The 14,741-nt window shown below is 38.5% G+C and overlaps 2 protein-coding genes across 2 annotated transcripts in view; both read left to right on the top strand.

Annotated features, from left to right (window-relative positions):
* The window catches only part of LOC146459869 (dorsal-ventral patterning tolloid-like protein 1), a 63,214-nt gene extending 53,731 nt beyond the window's left edge, over positions 1-9,483 (top strand). Inside the window, exons 13-15 of the mRNA XM_085088763.1 lie at positions 1,562-1,718; positions 3,754-3,926; positions 9,332-9,483. Of these exons, the coding sequence (XP_084944889.1) occupies positions 1,562-1,718; positions 3,754-3,926; positions 9,332-9,483 (482 nt within the window). The remainder of the gene's footprint in view (positions 1-1,561; positions 1,719-3,753; positions 3,927-9,331) is intronic.
* A 2,866-nt stretch (positions 9,484-12,349) lies between these two features.
* Positions 12,350-14,632, top strand: LOC146459868 (uncharacterized). Its single transcript, XM_085088671.1, has 2 exons — positions 12,350-12,945; positions 13,325-14,632. Exons 1-2 carry the CDS (start codon positions 12,612-12,614, stop codon positions 14,095-14,097), a joined length of 1,107 nt encoding a protein of 368 aa, XP_084944797.1. The 5' UTR covers positions 12,350-12,611; the 3' UTR covers positions 14,098-14,632.
* The last annotated feature ends 109 nt before the right edge of the window (positions 14,633-14,741 follow it).

The following is a 14,741-nucleotide window of genomic DNA, read 5'->3' as shown; positions in this document are numbered from 1 at the left end:
CAGGTATGCATTTACCATCATTGCTATGGGTAGCAAATCCAGTGTAAAACGATCTTTGCTCTTAAGCAAACTAAGGAAAATTTGTCGCAAATGTGGCATTTGCTCCAGATTTGCTATAGTTTTGTTCTCCATGTAAACCCATTGTTTCGTTCAGTGAATTATTGATATTGAATAAATTACTTTACTTTACTTCACTTCACTTCACTTCACTTTACTTTATCTTCTTTTTAAAATTTTGAAAAGCCCTGGGATGGGTGATTTGAGTTCTTTTCTGAAGGAAGCAGGTTTTTTTTCTATCTTCATGCTTGGAAAAGCTTCTGGGAAGAAGCCTCAACAGACCAATGACAGACAACCACAGGAGTGGGTGAGGGGGGATAGGGGGTGGTGTGGAGTAAGGGCTCAAACGCCGTAGGATTGGGAAACGAAGAACTTTGAGAAATTCTTAGTTATCCTAGTTTAGAGCCCGAAAATTTAGACGGAGTACGTAAAAGTTTACATTAGGGAAAATTACAGAACAATTTTTTAGCATGTGCATGGATTCCGTAACAATTGCGACATGCTTATTGAAGTACAGGAAAAGGCAGGGGCCAGTAAGTACTAGTTCAAGGAAACCTATTTAGGCTATTTCCCATTTTTTTTTCCATAAAGTCACGTAGCTCTTAGAGTGTTTACGGTACAAGCGCTACTTAACAATTATTCCACGAGCGCGCATTGGATATGAGATGATAGATAGCCAACGAGGCGCGTAGCGCCGAGTTGGCTATAATCATCTCATATCCAACAAGCGCAAGTGGAATAATTGTTTTATTAAAAACAACCGAGAAATATTGCTAGATCTTACTGATTTCGCTGTGCAAGAACGACCAGAAGGCAATTTAATGGTCGCCATTTCTCGGCCATGGTATAATTGCTCATATACCATGGCCGCTAAGCCAATCAAATCCTTCGAATTGCATTATACAATGATGCAGTTTTTAATAAATGTCAATATCCCACACTTCGATCGAACTGCCGTCAACTTGGTTTGTAATGACAAGCCCAACTGGGCTGCGAGTGGGATGAGAAAGACGATTAAAACGCAATACAACCTATCGAGTGGCTCCCTCCATAGTTTTGGTCCCCAAAGGTTGCGCTTGGCAGTTTAAAACAGGATGGGGAGATTTTGATTTTAAAATTCAAAAAGGAAAACAGGGGACTGTAAACAGTTTTATATGTAACCCCCGCACTACTGTCTCTGCACCAGCGGTCAACTAATTTTATGCGGGCAAATTAATTCCAGCCCAGCCGGGCCTTGATGGTTCAAATATATGCTTTTCGCATATTTCACTTTCATCTCTCTCAGTTGATATTTTGCCACTCCTATCAAGCAGATAGTGGGAATAAAGTGTAACATTCACTAAAAGAAAAATTATTTTAATTTAAGCAACATGAAATGAAACAAATTATTTTCAATCACATGATAGTTAATTTAAATCAATGGCAAGTGTCAGCCTATATGGCACATATTTCTGTCGTATATTTCATTTGCGGTGTCAGAAATTCTGTTCATTTACTTTACCAGGATGTGCTTCAGTGGCAAACAATACATTGGAAAGCCCCTTATATCCCAACAACTATCCAGCCGGAATACACTGTGTTTACAATGTTTCTATTCCACATGGCAAGGCGCTGAAAATTTACTTCCAAATGTTTGACTTGGAGCCAAGTTCTTCATGTAGGTAAGGAAAACGAAGAAAAGGACTTGAAAATAGATTATAATTGACAATTACGTATTTGATACTCTGGGCTCTTTTTGATAGCAGGTCAACTCGTTTGTGCTGCGTGGCAGGGCCACCCTAAATTTAATGAAATAAAGCTGTCTGCCTGTCTGCAACATCCAATTTGTTTCCTCAGGATTCAAAAATAATATTCCGAGGGAATGTGGTATTGAAGATTTATACTTCATTTAGTCATAGGGGTAGTGAGAAATAATGTTTATCCTTCGTTTGAGGAAGATTGTTTTGCCTTGCCGGAAATTACCATAGGTTTATGACTCAATAGCTGGCCACCCTAGGTCTGATCTCTTGCATGCGACCACCTCCTGTAAGCGACCACCTAGCCTACAAAAATTGGATAGTCGGTAACGGTAGATTCAAAAGTATACTGAAGAATGGTAATTGGAGTGATAATATAAAGGCTGTTAATGAGGCGAAAGATAATCAGCCCCAATGTTCCCTGGGACTAAAATCAATTGCCACCCCAGGCTTTTCAGATTGACAGTTTTTTTAATTTAATCCTTGCCCACGTGACTGATTTACGCGATATGATAAGTTCTAATCCTGTTGAATTATCAGTCACATCTTTAAGAGGGAAATTAAGGGGGCAGAGACGGAAAGACCCGGTATAGCCCTTACGATACGTGAATTTCTCTCAATTCATATTTAGAATTTCCGCATACGGAAGTATATTTGCCTTGAGGTTCTCAAACACGACCGGGTGATCCAATGACTTCAGTACCTTTAGAGGAAAAATGCAAACTGTAGTCTGTGTAGCAAGCCTTTCGGCCCAACGTTTACCAAAAGAATTAATAAAAGTGAAGAAAGAAAACAACAACAATTAGACTCGCACAAGGAGCAGGGGCGCGGGGATGGGGGGTTAGAACATAATACAGGCTCAATTTGCAGGGCAATTGCAAATCGAATTTGTTGATTCACGTATATGAACCAAATCGACAGAGGGTCATGAAATCTTATAACGCGTCCGATGAAACTCTGTTAAAAAAATAGAAGCTGACAATGGTCACATATCGTGAATCTTGGCACTTAGTAACCTCCTTTACTTAAATCAACAAATCCCATTTACCCGGTGAATTTATTAATAACCCGAATTATCGTCAAGTTTTACTCCTCTACGTACCGTATAGACTTTTTGCGTAAAAGTCGAACCGAAAGCAAACTTTTGAGCTTTAGGGCAAGGGGAATAGAAATCGCGTTACCTGATATCTTCCTAATAGAGTCGGGTATACACAAAAGCGACATAATTTGCTCTGAACTATTTGCGAAGCAGACGTCTCTTGTTTTCGCCTGTTGGGATAACATCCAAAAAAGTTTTAAAAGATTAACAATCTCGGTCGCGCGATGCGTATTTGAGTCTCTTGCGAGCTTCAAAGAACGAATCCGTCGGTCTTTTCATACTGCATAGTACATCTAATGTTTAGCGTGTAAAGTCGAACCCCTTTATTACGGACACCAAGGGGACAGGTATAAGTGTCCGCATTATATAGGTGTCCGTTTTAGAGGTGTAGGCCTTATATGGATTTCGGTCTCTCAAGGACCAAGTAAACTGTCCGTAATAGAGAGGTGTGCGTATTAAAGAGGTGTCCGTGAGGAGAGGTTCCACTGTATACCGGCTACAATGAAACCAAGACTGAGTTCTAGGGTTCAGTTTCATGGTAGAGATGATGGCATCAGATTCGCTTTAACAATGCCATTCCAAAAGTGTAACAAATCTCTCGGCTGCGAACAGTCCTCGCCGCTCTAACGAAGTCCAAAGATACACCAAAAAGAGAGGGGCTGGGAAGTGCACTTTACGGGTCGCGCTGAATTGAACTTTGGAAGGATTATCCAAAAAAATATTAACTAGTGATTTGAACGGCTAAAAATGACAAAGGGGTTTATGATTCTTTAAATTGATTTATTTTCATAAAAGAAACCATTTATCTTGAAAGTGTTGATGAATCATTTTCACTAACTTTATACTTAAATGTTCTTGCAGGTCAGATTATTTCAAAATAATAGATGATAATAACCTGCTTGTCGGCAAATACTGTGGTGACCAGTCTGGAGAAGAAGTCTTTGTATTTGGAAATTACGCGGTGATAACATTCCACTCGGATTCTTCCACTCAAAAAAGAGGATTTCGGACGTTCTTCACTTTTATTCAATTGAGTAAGTTTAATGGGACAAAATATTTGAGCCAACCTTTCTGCAGTCACTTGTAATTTTTTTTGAGTCTTCTTTCGACTCTTCTTTCTCCCCCGCCGGTGAAAAATATCAAATAATCCTCCTCTGTCATTGCTCATTGCTAGTATTTAAGTATTAAGAGCAATTCTCCAGGAAAGTGAAGCAAAGTTGGAAATGAAAATTTTTAACCCCCCTTCATTTTCTGTGCGGAGGTAGGTTACCTGGAGGGATGAACAAAAACAGCCACATTTGGATCGACAGGTGTGTCGTTGCCATGGTAACCGCACTTGATCACGTCGGCCTGAGGTCTATGTTTTGACCAAAATATTCACTCTCAAGTAGTAAAAATAAACGAGTCTGGTTCTCGTGTGCATGTGAACCAATTCAAATGAAATTCACACAGATGGTAGAGGCACTCAGTTTATAAAATTTTCCGTTAAAGTATTTTGGGTTTTATAATCAAGAAGACAATGTTCGTCTTACTATGTTGCCCGTCAGCCATTTTGACAAGCAGGAAAAACAAGCAGAACCATATTCGTAATTTCTCCGAAAGTACTATTTCCCAAAAAACCAAATTAGCAGCAGAGCTTACATAGATATTGAAGTTTCTAAATATCATAAAATCTATTTGGGGAAAGTTATATTCTGGCCATGCGTGTTGAAGATATCCGAGGTAAGTTGCAAAAAATTACAAAATTGGAAGTTTTGAGGACTCCAGTATTTGGCTCCAACAGGCTTTAGATAGAGAATATAAGCTTCAGAGGTATTTTCTATCATCTTATCTGTTATCTACATTTCATTGATTAGGTTTTGGCCAACGAATTTAATGAAATATAAATTGAAGCAAAGCCTACCTTGCAACTTTTGGGAATTTCTTCAGGATGCTTTTGTCGTATAGTGTGGGTCTCTCCTCAGTTTGCTCGCTCCATTTTCTTGACCAAATCTTGCACAGACTCTAGCGAAAAGGACAAGTCTAACTGGCTAGCCTCACCGAACATCTACTTTTAGACCAAAGATGATGATGCATTAACCCGAATAAAGAACAGTCGAACAGGTCAAACACAGTCGTGTGTTGAGTATCGAAATAATTCATCAATACAATCCATCCAGGAAGTTAAATAGATGCATCAAGATCACAGCTAAGCAAATGCATGTCTGCGACGATTCTGAATAAAGTCTTTTGCTAAATTGAGCCGTTTATTCCGTGGTACATGGTTGAGAAGCGAAGAAATGGTTGTTTACCACCAAACGTATGTAGACCGGAAATGCGAGGAGCAAAACTGCTGACCGGATGTACTTTAAAATGCGATATACGCGCTTTTTGTTTGTTTGTTTTTGTAGCTTCAGATAAAGCTACATTGTCGCAATGGCTTTTCTTTAGATATTTTTGGTACAATATATCATTGATAGAGGAATAAAAGGACGACTTTTGATCCGCTTTTATGACTGTTTTACAGTGGTGAATAAAGAGGACAAAATAAAAGCGCTTCACTGATCGTTTTACGCAACCTGATATTTGTCCACATAATTATAAGCCGCCCATGTTCCCTGGGTTTGTTTGTTAATGTTAATTAATAATGTTAAGGTTGGCCTGCATGTAAGATACGTCACTGATCTGGGACATTAGCGCACACATTAGAAGTTACGAAGTTGGAATTTTTGACCCACCTCTTCTCCAGAAATAAATAAGTCTTCTCCAGGCCGATAAATTTTCACATTCAGTACCTAATACCTGCCCAAATTTTGGCATTCTTTCTGTTTGTTTATTAATTTGTTTGTAGTTTTTCTTGGTGGGGGGAGGGGTGACCGGAAGTAAATTTGTGCCGTCGATCAAAAACACTGTAAGGGAATTAAAGAAATTTGCATATCGTCGTGCGAATGAAATATCCTGGTCTGGACAATGGAAAGTTGTTCTTTTTCAAATCCCAAAAGGGACGTTTGTGAGTGCAGTGGAAACAATATAAAACTCAGTGAATGTCAAAGGGATATTTCCAGGCACGTGCAAGCCTACGGACTTGGTATAAACCGTGATGAAATCAGCAACGAAATGGTTCTTATTTTTTGCCGTGCAGGTATATAAATGTAACATTTCACGTGCGAATTTTTTATTCTCTTGTCACGAATAGTTAATCATACCTGAATTTGTAATTGCATTTTCACAGTCTATAAGCAATTCCTTTTTTTTTCTTTTCTTTTCTTTTTCATCGCGCAGAATGCCTATTGTTTTGGGGACATTTACTTACTGTACGGGAAAAGTTATAGATCTGTAATATTAGCGGTGAAGCGTAAACTGAGTGACTGTCATTGGTCCGAATCTACGCGCGCCGTGCTCCGCAGGGAATACCGCTTAGCTCATTAACTTGTCAGGTCGGAGCTTAAAGACAATGGCCACATAAGCTATTGTTCATTCTATTGTTTCCTAATATCGCACCTTTGCAGTATGGCTGAATAACTGCGACCGGCAGCAAGCGTATTAACGTTCAATAGTATAACAGATCAAATTTTTTGAAAGGCCGTTTGGCCAGCTTTAAACTAATTGTGAATAGGGCAAGTCTTACCTTCCGCCAAACCCACGGCAATAAATGTGGCGCCTTCGCAGGCATTCGAACATATACTTAACGCGCCTGAATCTTGAGTAGCTTATGCTCGAAAAAACTCGCGCGCACGTGCCTTTTCTTTGTCGCGAAAAAAGAGAAGCTTTAACTAGAACATTTGCGCTCGCGACCAGATTCCTCTAATTTGTAGGCGAACGGAAAGGATGGTCGAACAAATTGGCCGGTTTTCCGCAAACGTCCCTCCACAATGATTTCCATATACCTCCGTTCAGTTGAAAATCGTAAGTAGAGTTTATAACATTAACGTATGGCGGCACGATGTGAATTAAGAACGGACGGAGCAGGTTTTCGAAGAGCTCTGAAAAGAGCTCTCGATCGCTATTGTATTTATTGGTCGCGCACGCCGTCATCTTTGTTTTGACCGTAGATCGTGAGTAAAACAGCTGATGCATATGGCAATTTTAAAATTCGCGGTAGTTAAGAATATTTTTTCATGCAGAGTGGTTTTCAACAATAGGCATTGTTTCATTTGACATGTATTGTTATTCATGTCTGGGCTGAAAACAATAGCTCGCCAGCTCTGAACGCGCCATTTTCAAATAAAACTACGACCAACAATTTTCAAACTGAAAAACATAAAGGTTCCTCGTGACCAATTTTCGAAATTAAAACGGATTCTTTTCAAGGAAAGACTCGTCTAAGATTTGCCGTGCGTGAAAGTCTAGTAGGTATGTTTGTTTTCCCAAAATAGTTCTCCAAAATGACTGTCTGTACGAAAATTTGCAAAATTTACTGTATATTCAAGTGGAAAAACATAAAACTTCTAATTTCTCAATTTCATTCTTTTTTAGTGCAAATTGTAGACTAATCCTTGATTTTCAAGAAGCCGTGCGTGAACCTTGAGATTATCATTTCTGAGACTCGGGAAAGTGAATTTTGTGAACCCTAGTTGCCTAGTTTCGGCCCATTCTTCTCTAATTTATAGCTCTTCAAAGCGCGATCGCATTCGAATTTGCCGCTTCAGTGGCTATGAATTATTCATGATGTCCAGGCATTCTGCGCGATGTTTTTTTTTTGGGGGGGGGGAGGGGGTGCGGCTATTATGATCATGCGTTTTATTTTCACCCATACTTTAGTTCAGCTTCATTGACTTTGTTTTTGGTTTTAGATTTATGTTATGATGCATTTTCTAAGCGTTTTCTTAAAGAAACTATGGTTTTCTTCGTGTATGGTACATTGTTGTTGCGCTGTTTCTAAGTCTGTTTGCATCAAGGTACTTGATATGCCCAAACGCATACATTTTAACTAGGTTTTTTTGATGTTAATCACGATGAAGCAAGCTCGCTTGATATTTGTCAACATCACCGAGATCCTCTGGGGATTTACAAGAGGATATCATTACACTTACATCCGGTGTTACATCTCATTAAATTGCGTTACATCCGGTCAGCAGTCGTGCTTCTCGGACTTCTGGCCTATGAGTAGTCTAGGGGGGATGTTTTTGTCCCCCTTTTCGAGGGGGAATCTCATTTTCCTGAGGGGGCATAAATTAACGACGATGACGTCACCGCCCATTGTCTTGATCACTCATTATAGGATGACGTCATATTTAAGTTTAGTCTTACCAACAGGTTATGAACTGGTTTGACAGGTTGATCAATGATGTCATGCTCTATTTTTAACTTATGGCAGTCATGGTCGGTATTACCGGTTTGACAGGTTTTTCAAGTTATTTTTGGATACATGACATCATAAAGTATATTACATACATACTTTATTGTATAGCTCCTCTTGGGGGGTTTTTCTGTCTTCCTTAAAATAAAAATAATAATAATGAAAACTATTTACATTTGGATGATAATATAGAGAGAAAAAAAATACGATAATAAAAAAAAACCATGAATTAAAAAATTCTTAAAAAGTCTTTTTTTAAAAAAAACGCTACGTTTTCCCGTGTTTCTGATATGCTTCAATAAATGATTGTAGATTTTTTTGCTCCACGGAAGATGAAAGCCCTTTGGCCTTTTGCAAGCCTACACTTGGGTAGTGTGAGGTCATTATTTTGCCTGGCGTTCCTTTGGTGAATTTTTGAAGGGTGTTGAAGTCATTCTCGAAGATAACCGGGAGTTAGGTTGTTCATTCACTTGTATGCAGTAGTCTATTTTCATTGTTCGTAAGCTTATGAAAAATCGATTACTGCCAAGCACATTATTCACGAATTGTGAGTTTCAGTAATAATCATACATTTTCAGTGATTCTATTTTGGATGAATTTGATCGAGATTGTGATTTTGTAGGTCATAAAAGGTGAAATCATACATCAGACATCGGACGCGTGTTTCGATTCACGCACCGTTACTTAAGCTATTATGTTATTTTAGTTGAGCTTTGTCGGGGATTAAACAGTAAAAACAGTCTTTTGTTGTCTTTTGTTTACCAGATTGCTCCGAATAAGAATATTATTACGGTTGATCGATTCCTGGCTGCTTAAATTAATTTGCATGTTATGTTTGGCGCGCACTGGAAAAATAAAACACTCTCAGGATTTACTGAAAATTCTTTATTTAAATCGTTCAACAATTCAAGTACAAAGCAAAGTTCTTATGACGGTGTTAATCATCTTTATCCTCGTCATCGCTAGGGGGATAGAATGTCATTTTTGATGTCCTTTCATCCATGTGTGTGATTGCGCCACAATTTAATTAAAATTTATCCTGTTGAGAAGCCTTATATGGATGATTTCTGTGAGTTCGCCGGCATCTTCTTGAGGGACGATCATCGTCATCTAGGTAGTTTTTAAACCGAATTCGAGGTGGTTTTTTTCTTTTCTGTGTAGGTGAGGGTACTGTGGGAGGGGGTCTTAAGATGGACGAGGGAAGTGACGCTTCCGCGGGCGTCGCTTGTGTTGCGATTGGTTCTTGGGCAGCGGTCGCCTGTATAACCATGGGCGTTTGGACAGCGGCCGCCTGTACAGTCACTGGTTCTTGATCTGGCATTAGATTGCTAGAAATTTGTCTCTGTTCTTCAGAGTAGGGTAGATTTGATTCTTTGAGTCTGGAATTCAACTGTTGTTTAAACGTCAAATACTTGTTTTGCAGCTGCATGTAATGCTTTGCTCTTTCGTCATCTCCAAGGTCTGATCGTGAGAGAAGACCATCCATTGAATCTTGTAATTTCTTCATTACTGGAACTACTGCGGGAGTCATTACGTTCTGTTGTTTGAGGTACTGTAGTAGTTCCTGCGAGATATTGTCCGGTACCGCTACGTTATCAAATCGTTCTTCGCTAGGTAGAACGTTCGTTCGCAATCTACAGTTGTCTTGAGTGGTGGTTTTAAGGTCAACTAGGAGATAACCAAAGTGCCTCTGTACGGCCTGCTCAAAGTGATTAATAAAGAAATCGGTGTACCTGGGATACATTTGCTTAGCCAGGGTCAGCACTTGAAGTTTATCCCGGGGGTTCTTGAAAAGGACTAAGTAGTGACTGTTTAAGCTGATACTTCGACTACCTTTTCCTTGATGAAATAAGTTCTGCACGATGTAAATTATGCTTAGGTTGCGATGATGGGATCCTCTTGTAAACAGGTTGACGATTCGCTTGTCTTCACCGGCATCAGCCATCTGATCATCGATCACCATTAAGTTGCGTTGGCGGATGTCAAAATAGGAGTCATGCTCTAGATTGGAAGGAATACCTCTGATAAATTCTATGTTTGGCATTGTTGCCATCAATTCTAGATAAGCGGGCTGCCATTGCGAATAACACCAAACAATCCTCTCTGGTGGTAGGTTGATTGCTCTTTGAGCCTGTTGCAACAAAGATTTTACCCAGACGGTCTTTCCTGATCCGGTCATGCCAGCAACCATACAAGTAAATGGATGTACAAATTGAAACCGCTGACACTTTTCTACAGAAAACGGCATAGGTCTGAAGGGAGTGAAACTCGGCGGTTCACTGTGTTTCCGGCTCATGTGTCTTTGCATGTTATCTTTCCTGGAAAAAATAAGTCTAAAGCCTGTTTGAAGCAAATACTAGGGCCCTCAAAATTACAAATTTTGCAATTTTTTTGCAATTTGTCCCAGGTGTCTTCAGCACCCATGGCCAGGATATAGTTTTCCCCAAATTGATTTTATAATACTTGAAAATGTCAATATCTGTGTAATCTCTGCTGCTAATTTGGTTTATGTGGAAAGAGTACTTTCGGAGAAATTAGGAATATGGTTGTGCTTGTTTTTCCTGCTTGTCTAAATGGCTGACAGGGAACATAGTAAGACGAGCATTTTCTTCTTGTTTATAAAACCCAAATTATTTTAATGACAAATTTTATAAACTGGGAGAGTGGCTCTACCATCTGTGTGAATTTAATTTGAATTGGTTCCCATGCACTCGAGAACCAGACTCGTTTACTTTTACTTTTTGAGAGTGGAACTTTTGCTCAAAAGATGGTCCTAACACCGACTTCATCTAGTGCGGTTAACATGGCAACGATACATCCGCCGATCCAAATATGGTTGTTTTTGTTTATCCCCCAAGGTAACCTACCTCCACACAAAAATTGAAGGGGGGTTATAATTTTTCATTTCCAACTTTGCTTCACTTTCCTGGAGAATTGCTCTTAAGACTTATGATATATATATATATATATATATATATATATATATATATATATATATATATATATATATATATATATAATAAAAGTGAACACGAACACGATCGAAGCTATCCCACGAACTGTCAACTGCGGCAGAAAACGTTGGGCGGGAAGCAGTTGTATCAGTTATTTGTTGTTTTTTCATTTATTATTATATCCGGGTGAACGTCAGATTCACTTCCGTTTGGAATCTCATTTGTAAAAAAATTAAAATGGAAAATTCGATTTTTCGTTTTCCAATGCCATACGAAAACAAAAAAAAAAAATTTAAATCCGTTTTTAATGCTATAGGAAAACGAAATACAAAAATGGAAGCTCGAATTCCGTGCTCCAATGTCGTAGGAAAACAAAAGACGAAAAACGGAAATGGAAATTGGAATTCCGTTTTCCAAAGTGGTAGAAAAACCGAAAACGAAAATGGAACTATGAATTTCGTTTCCCAATGTTGTAGCAAAACGGAAAACAACAATGAAAGTTGTATTTTATTTTTCGATGCCAAAGAAAAACGGTTGGCACTAAAGAGATTGGGCAAGCACTTATCGTGTTATAACAAATTATTGACGCTTTGTAAACTCGCTCAAAATGATAAGTTTGAATGCTTTTAAAACAGAAGCAGAAGTCGTGTAAAACAGCAAACTTGTACACTAATTTGCGTCATATGCAAGAAAGCTTTAAAAAAGCGCATCTGCATGCACATTTGATCCATAAATAAATTCTATAAAAAATTGTACCTATGCATTGTGTTTGTGCAAAAACACAATTAAATCTTGAACGAATATGGCATTTACCATCATTGCTATGGGTAGCAAATCTAGTGTAAAATCAATCTTTGCTCTCAAGCAAACTAAGCCAAATTTGTGGAAATGTGGCATTTGCTTCAGATTTGCTATAGTTTTGTTATCCATGTAAGTCCATTGTTTCGTTTACTGAAATATTACTTTACTTTATTTTACTTTACTTTACTTTGCTTTGCTTTACTTCACTTTACTTTACTTTACTTCACTTCACTTCACTTCACTTCACTTCACGTCACTTCACTTCACTTCACTTCACTTCACTTCACTTCACTTCACTTCACTTCACTTCACTTCACTTCACTTCACTTCACTTCACTTCACTTCACTTCACTTCACTTCACTTCACTTCACTTCACTTCACTTCACTTCTCTTCTCTTCTCTTCACCTCACTTCAGGTAAGGGGGTGTTTACATGATACCGGGGCGACTTTCGTGCCGGCGCGAGTTCACCCCGGTTCCCTCTCATCGCTCTGTATTCGTTTACATGATACCTCTTGAAAATGTCATACTGGAACGGGTCATACCGGCGCGAGTTCACCCCGGTTGTTGCACCGGAGCGAGAATTTCATTCCGGCACGAAATCTCGCAACAGTATCATGTAAACGAAAAATAACCACTCGTTTCGGTATGAAATAGGCCTATCTGTGGACTGGATCGAGTAGCGCATGCGTAAATTACGTCAACACAAGATGGCGTCGTCACGTTGGACATGGGACGAAGAGAAAACAGACGCATTTCGTCTAGCAACCCGAAATTATAAACGTCAAAAACTTGGCGAAGGTATAGAATGGGACTCTGATAAAGTTCTTATGTGGGAGCACATTAGGAAGTCTCTTGGAGAAAAATGGGAAACTGATTTCGGAAAGGCCGAACCATCGAATCCCATGAAACAGCTTGCAGACATGACAAAGGAAGAATATCAAGACTACGTTCAAGAATTAAGGCAAGAAAAAGAAGTGATTTCTACAGGGTTTCGAAGGGTTAAAAACAAATATAAAGGTAACAAATAACTGAAATAAACCGTGTAGGGAAATAAACAATGTGGTTTGTTCAAACGTACTGTATGTAATATATGTAAGTATATGTAAAATCAATGTTTGTTTTGTTAAATTTTGGTAACTTCAATATACTGTGTAAGTAATGGCTTCCTCATTTTAACATATAGGCTCTCACTTATTTTTCCTTTCTTTATTGACTGGCTGAAAGTACAGTACTTTTTTTACCTCGGATTATTCTTTTTGGGAGGTGTAATTTCTTGTTTTAAGTATTGTTGTCATATATCTGTCTTCAGTTCGGTCACCATTTGCTTTAATCGACTTGACTACATTATTTTGTTTGCTCTTTTGTTTTGTAATAGTTAAAACTTGTTATTTGTTAGGTTTGAAACGAAGTTATATCAAGGACTGCAAAGATAACCTCAGATCTGGCTCTGGTCAACTAAACAAGAAATACTGGCATGAATGTCACGAACTTTGGGGAGGATCTGCGGGAACAGAACCCTTTGACTTTGGGGTGGAGACTTTGTCCACAGAAACAGAAATTGTTGAAAGTGTTGATGAAGAAAATGTAGACAGGGCAGAAATCGCAAGGGAGGAAGACGTGTCTGTGGATGTTGAAGGTTCATTTGAAGTTCAAACCTGTGATGATTCTAGAAGTGTGTCACCATCACTGACAGAGTCAAGCCATTCAGAGGGTGAAGCAAAAGTGGGGAGGAAGCGAGCCAAATCAACCAAGACATTTGTTGATAACAAACGAGAAAAACTGCAGAAAAAACTTACACAAGAAGGAAAACAGGACATTCTGCTACAGCATTCACAGAAGCAGTTGGAACTCCAGCAAGCCATGATTGAAGGTCTAACCAAAAAAGATGAAGGTTTAGAGGCAGCCATGAAATCAATGGCTGAATCATCAGCAATGTTAAATAAGACCTTAGCAACAGGGCTTCAGTTCATGTTCAGTGCCATGCAGCATCCAGGAAATATGGGTTATCCTTCATCAAATCAACCTGGATTTAATGTAAACAATTACAGATTTAATCACTCTCAATACTCTCCCTTGAACCCACACATGCCAGCCACACAGGGACACGCAGATCAGCACCACTTCGATGGGTATGCAGGGGAATACACTCATATGGAATTCAATGACTGAACCACATAGCATTAGCAAAACCCTTAATATAACATGTAAACACTATACATTGACCACAGTTGTGTTAAGATGAATATAATTGTCAATCAAATAGTTTTCAGTTTGAAGTTGAAGTTTTATTATAGGTTTGGATTAACATTGCAGGTTAATTGGTCCCTTTTATAAATGTCAATTACCTGAATCAATTACCTAGATAAGAAAACAAAACATCAACACCATAGAGAACATATGGTTATGTTGTTATTTATTTCTGAGGACCTAGATCTGTAAAGTTGCAAACCAATAGCTGCACTCAGGGAATAACAAGTTCAAATCCAGCGCTATCTCTACTAAAATGAGTGCTTTATTATAGCAAACAAAACTGTTCGGGTTTATTTCTTTGCCATCAGTTTCAAATGGTAAAACATTGTTTCACAAAATAGCTAGTTAAGCAAATTGTTGGGTTTTGTTCAGGGTTGGGTTTTTTAAAAAGTCTGGTTAATGCTGACCCAGGATCATAAGTTAACTGTTGTTCCTCTTATTGTAAAGGTTTTTCAGTGGCAATTTTAAATTTAGAATTTGACAATAGCCCAAATCATACTAATGAGCAATAAACCAGCATTATTGTTTGTATGAGTTGTTGTTTAAAAACAAATTTTATTTTG

This window comes from Pavona decussata, unplaced genomic scaffold, assembly GCF_977016875.1.
Source record: "Pavona decussata unplaced genomic scaffold, jaPavDecu1.1 SCAFFOLD_215, whole genome shotgun sequence".
NCBI lineage: Eukaryota > Metazoa > Cnidaria > Anthozoa > Scleractinia > Agariciidae > Pavona > Pavona decussata.
Note: the sequence above shows the minus strand (reverse complement) of the source record. Positions and strands in the feature narration are given on the sequence as shown.

Coding starts and splice junctions, on each gene's coding strand:
- LOC146459868 (XM_085088671.1), top strand. CDS start 12,612: ATGCGTAAATTACGTCAACACAAGATGGCGTCGTCACGTTGGACATGG. Junction 12,946..13,324: donor GGTTAAAAACAAATATAAAG/GTAACAAATAAC, acceptor GTTATTTGTTAG/GTTTGAAACGAAGTTATATC.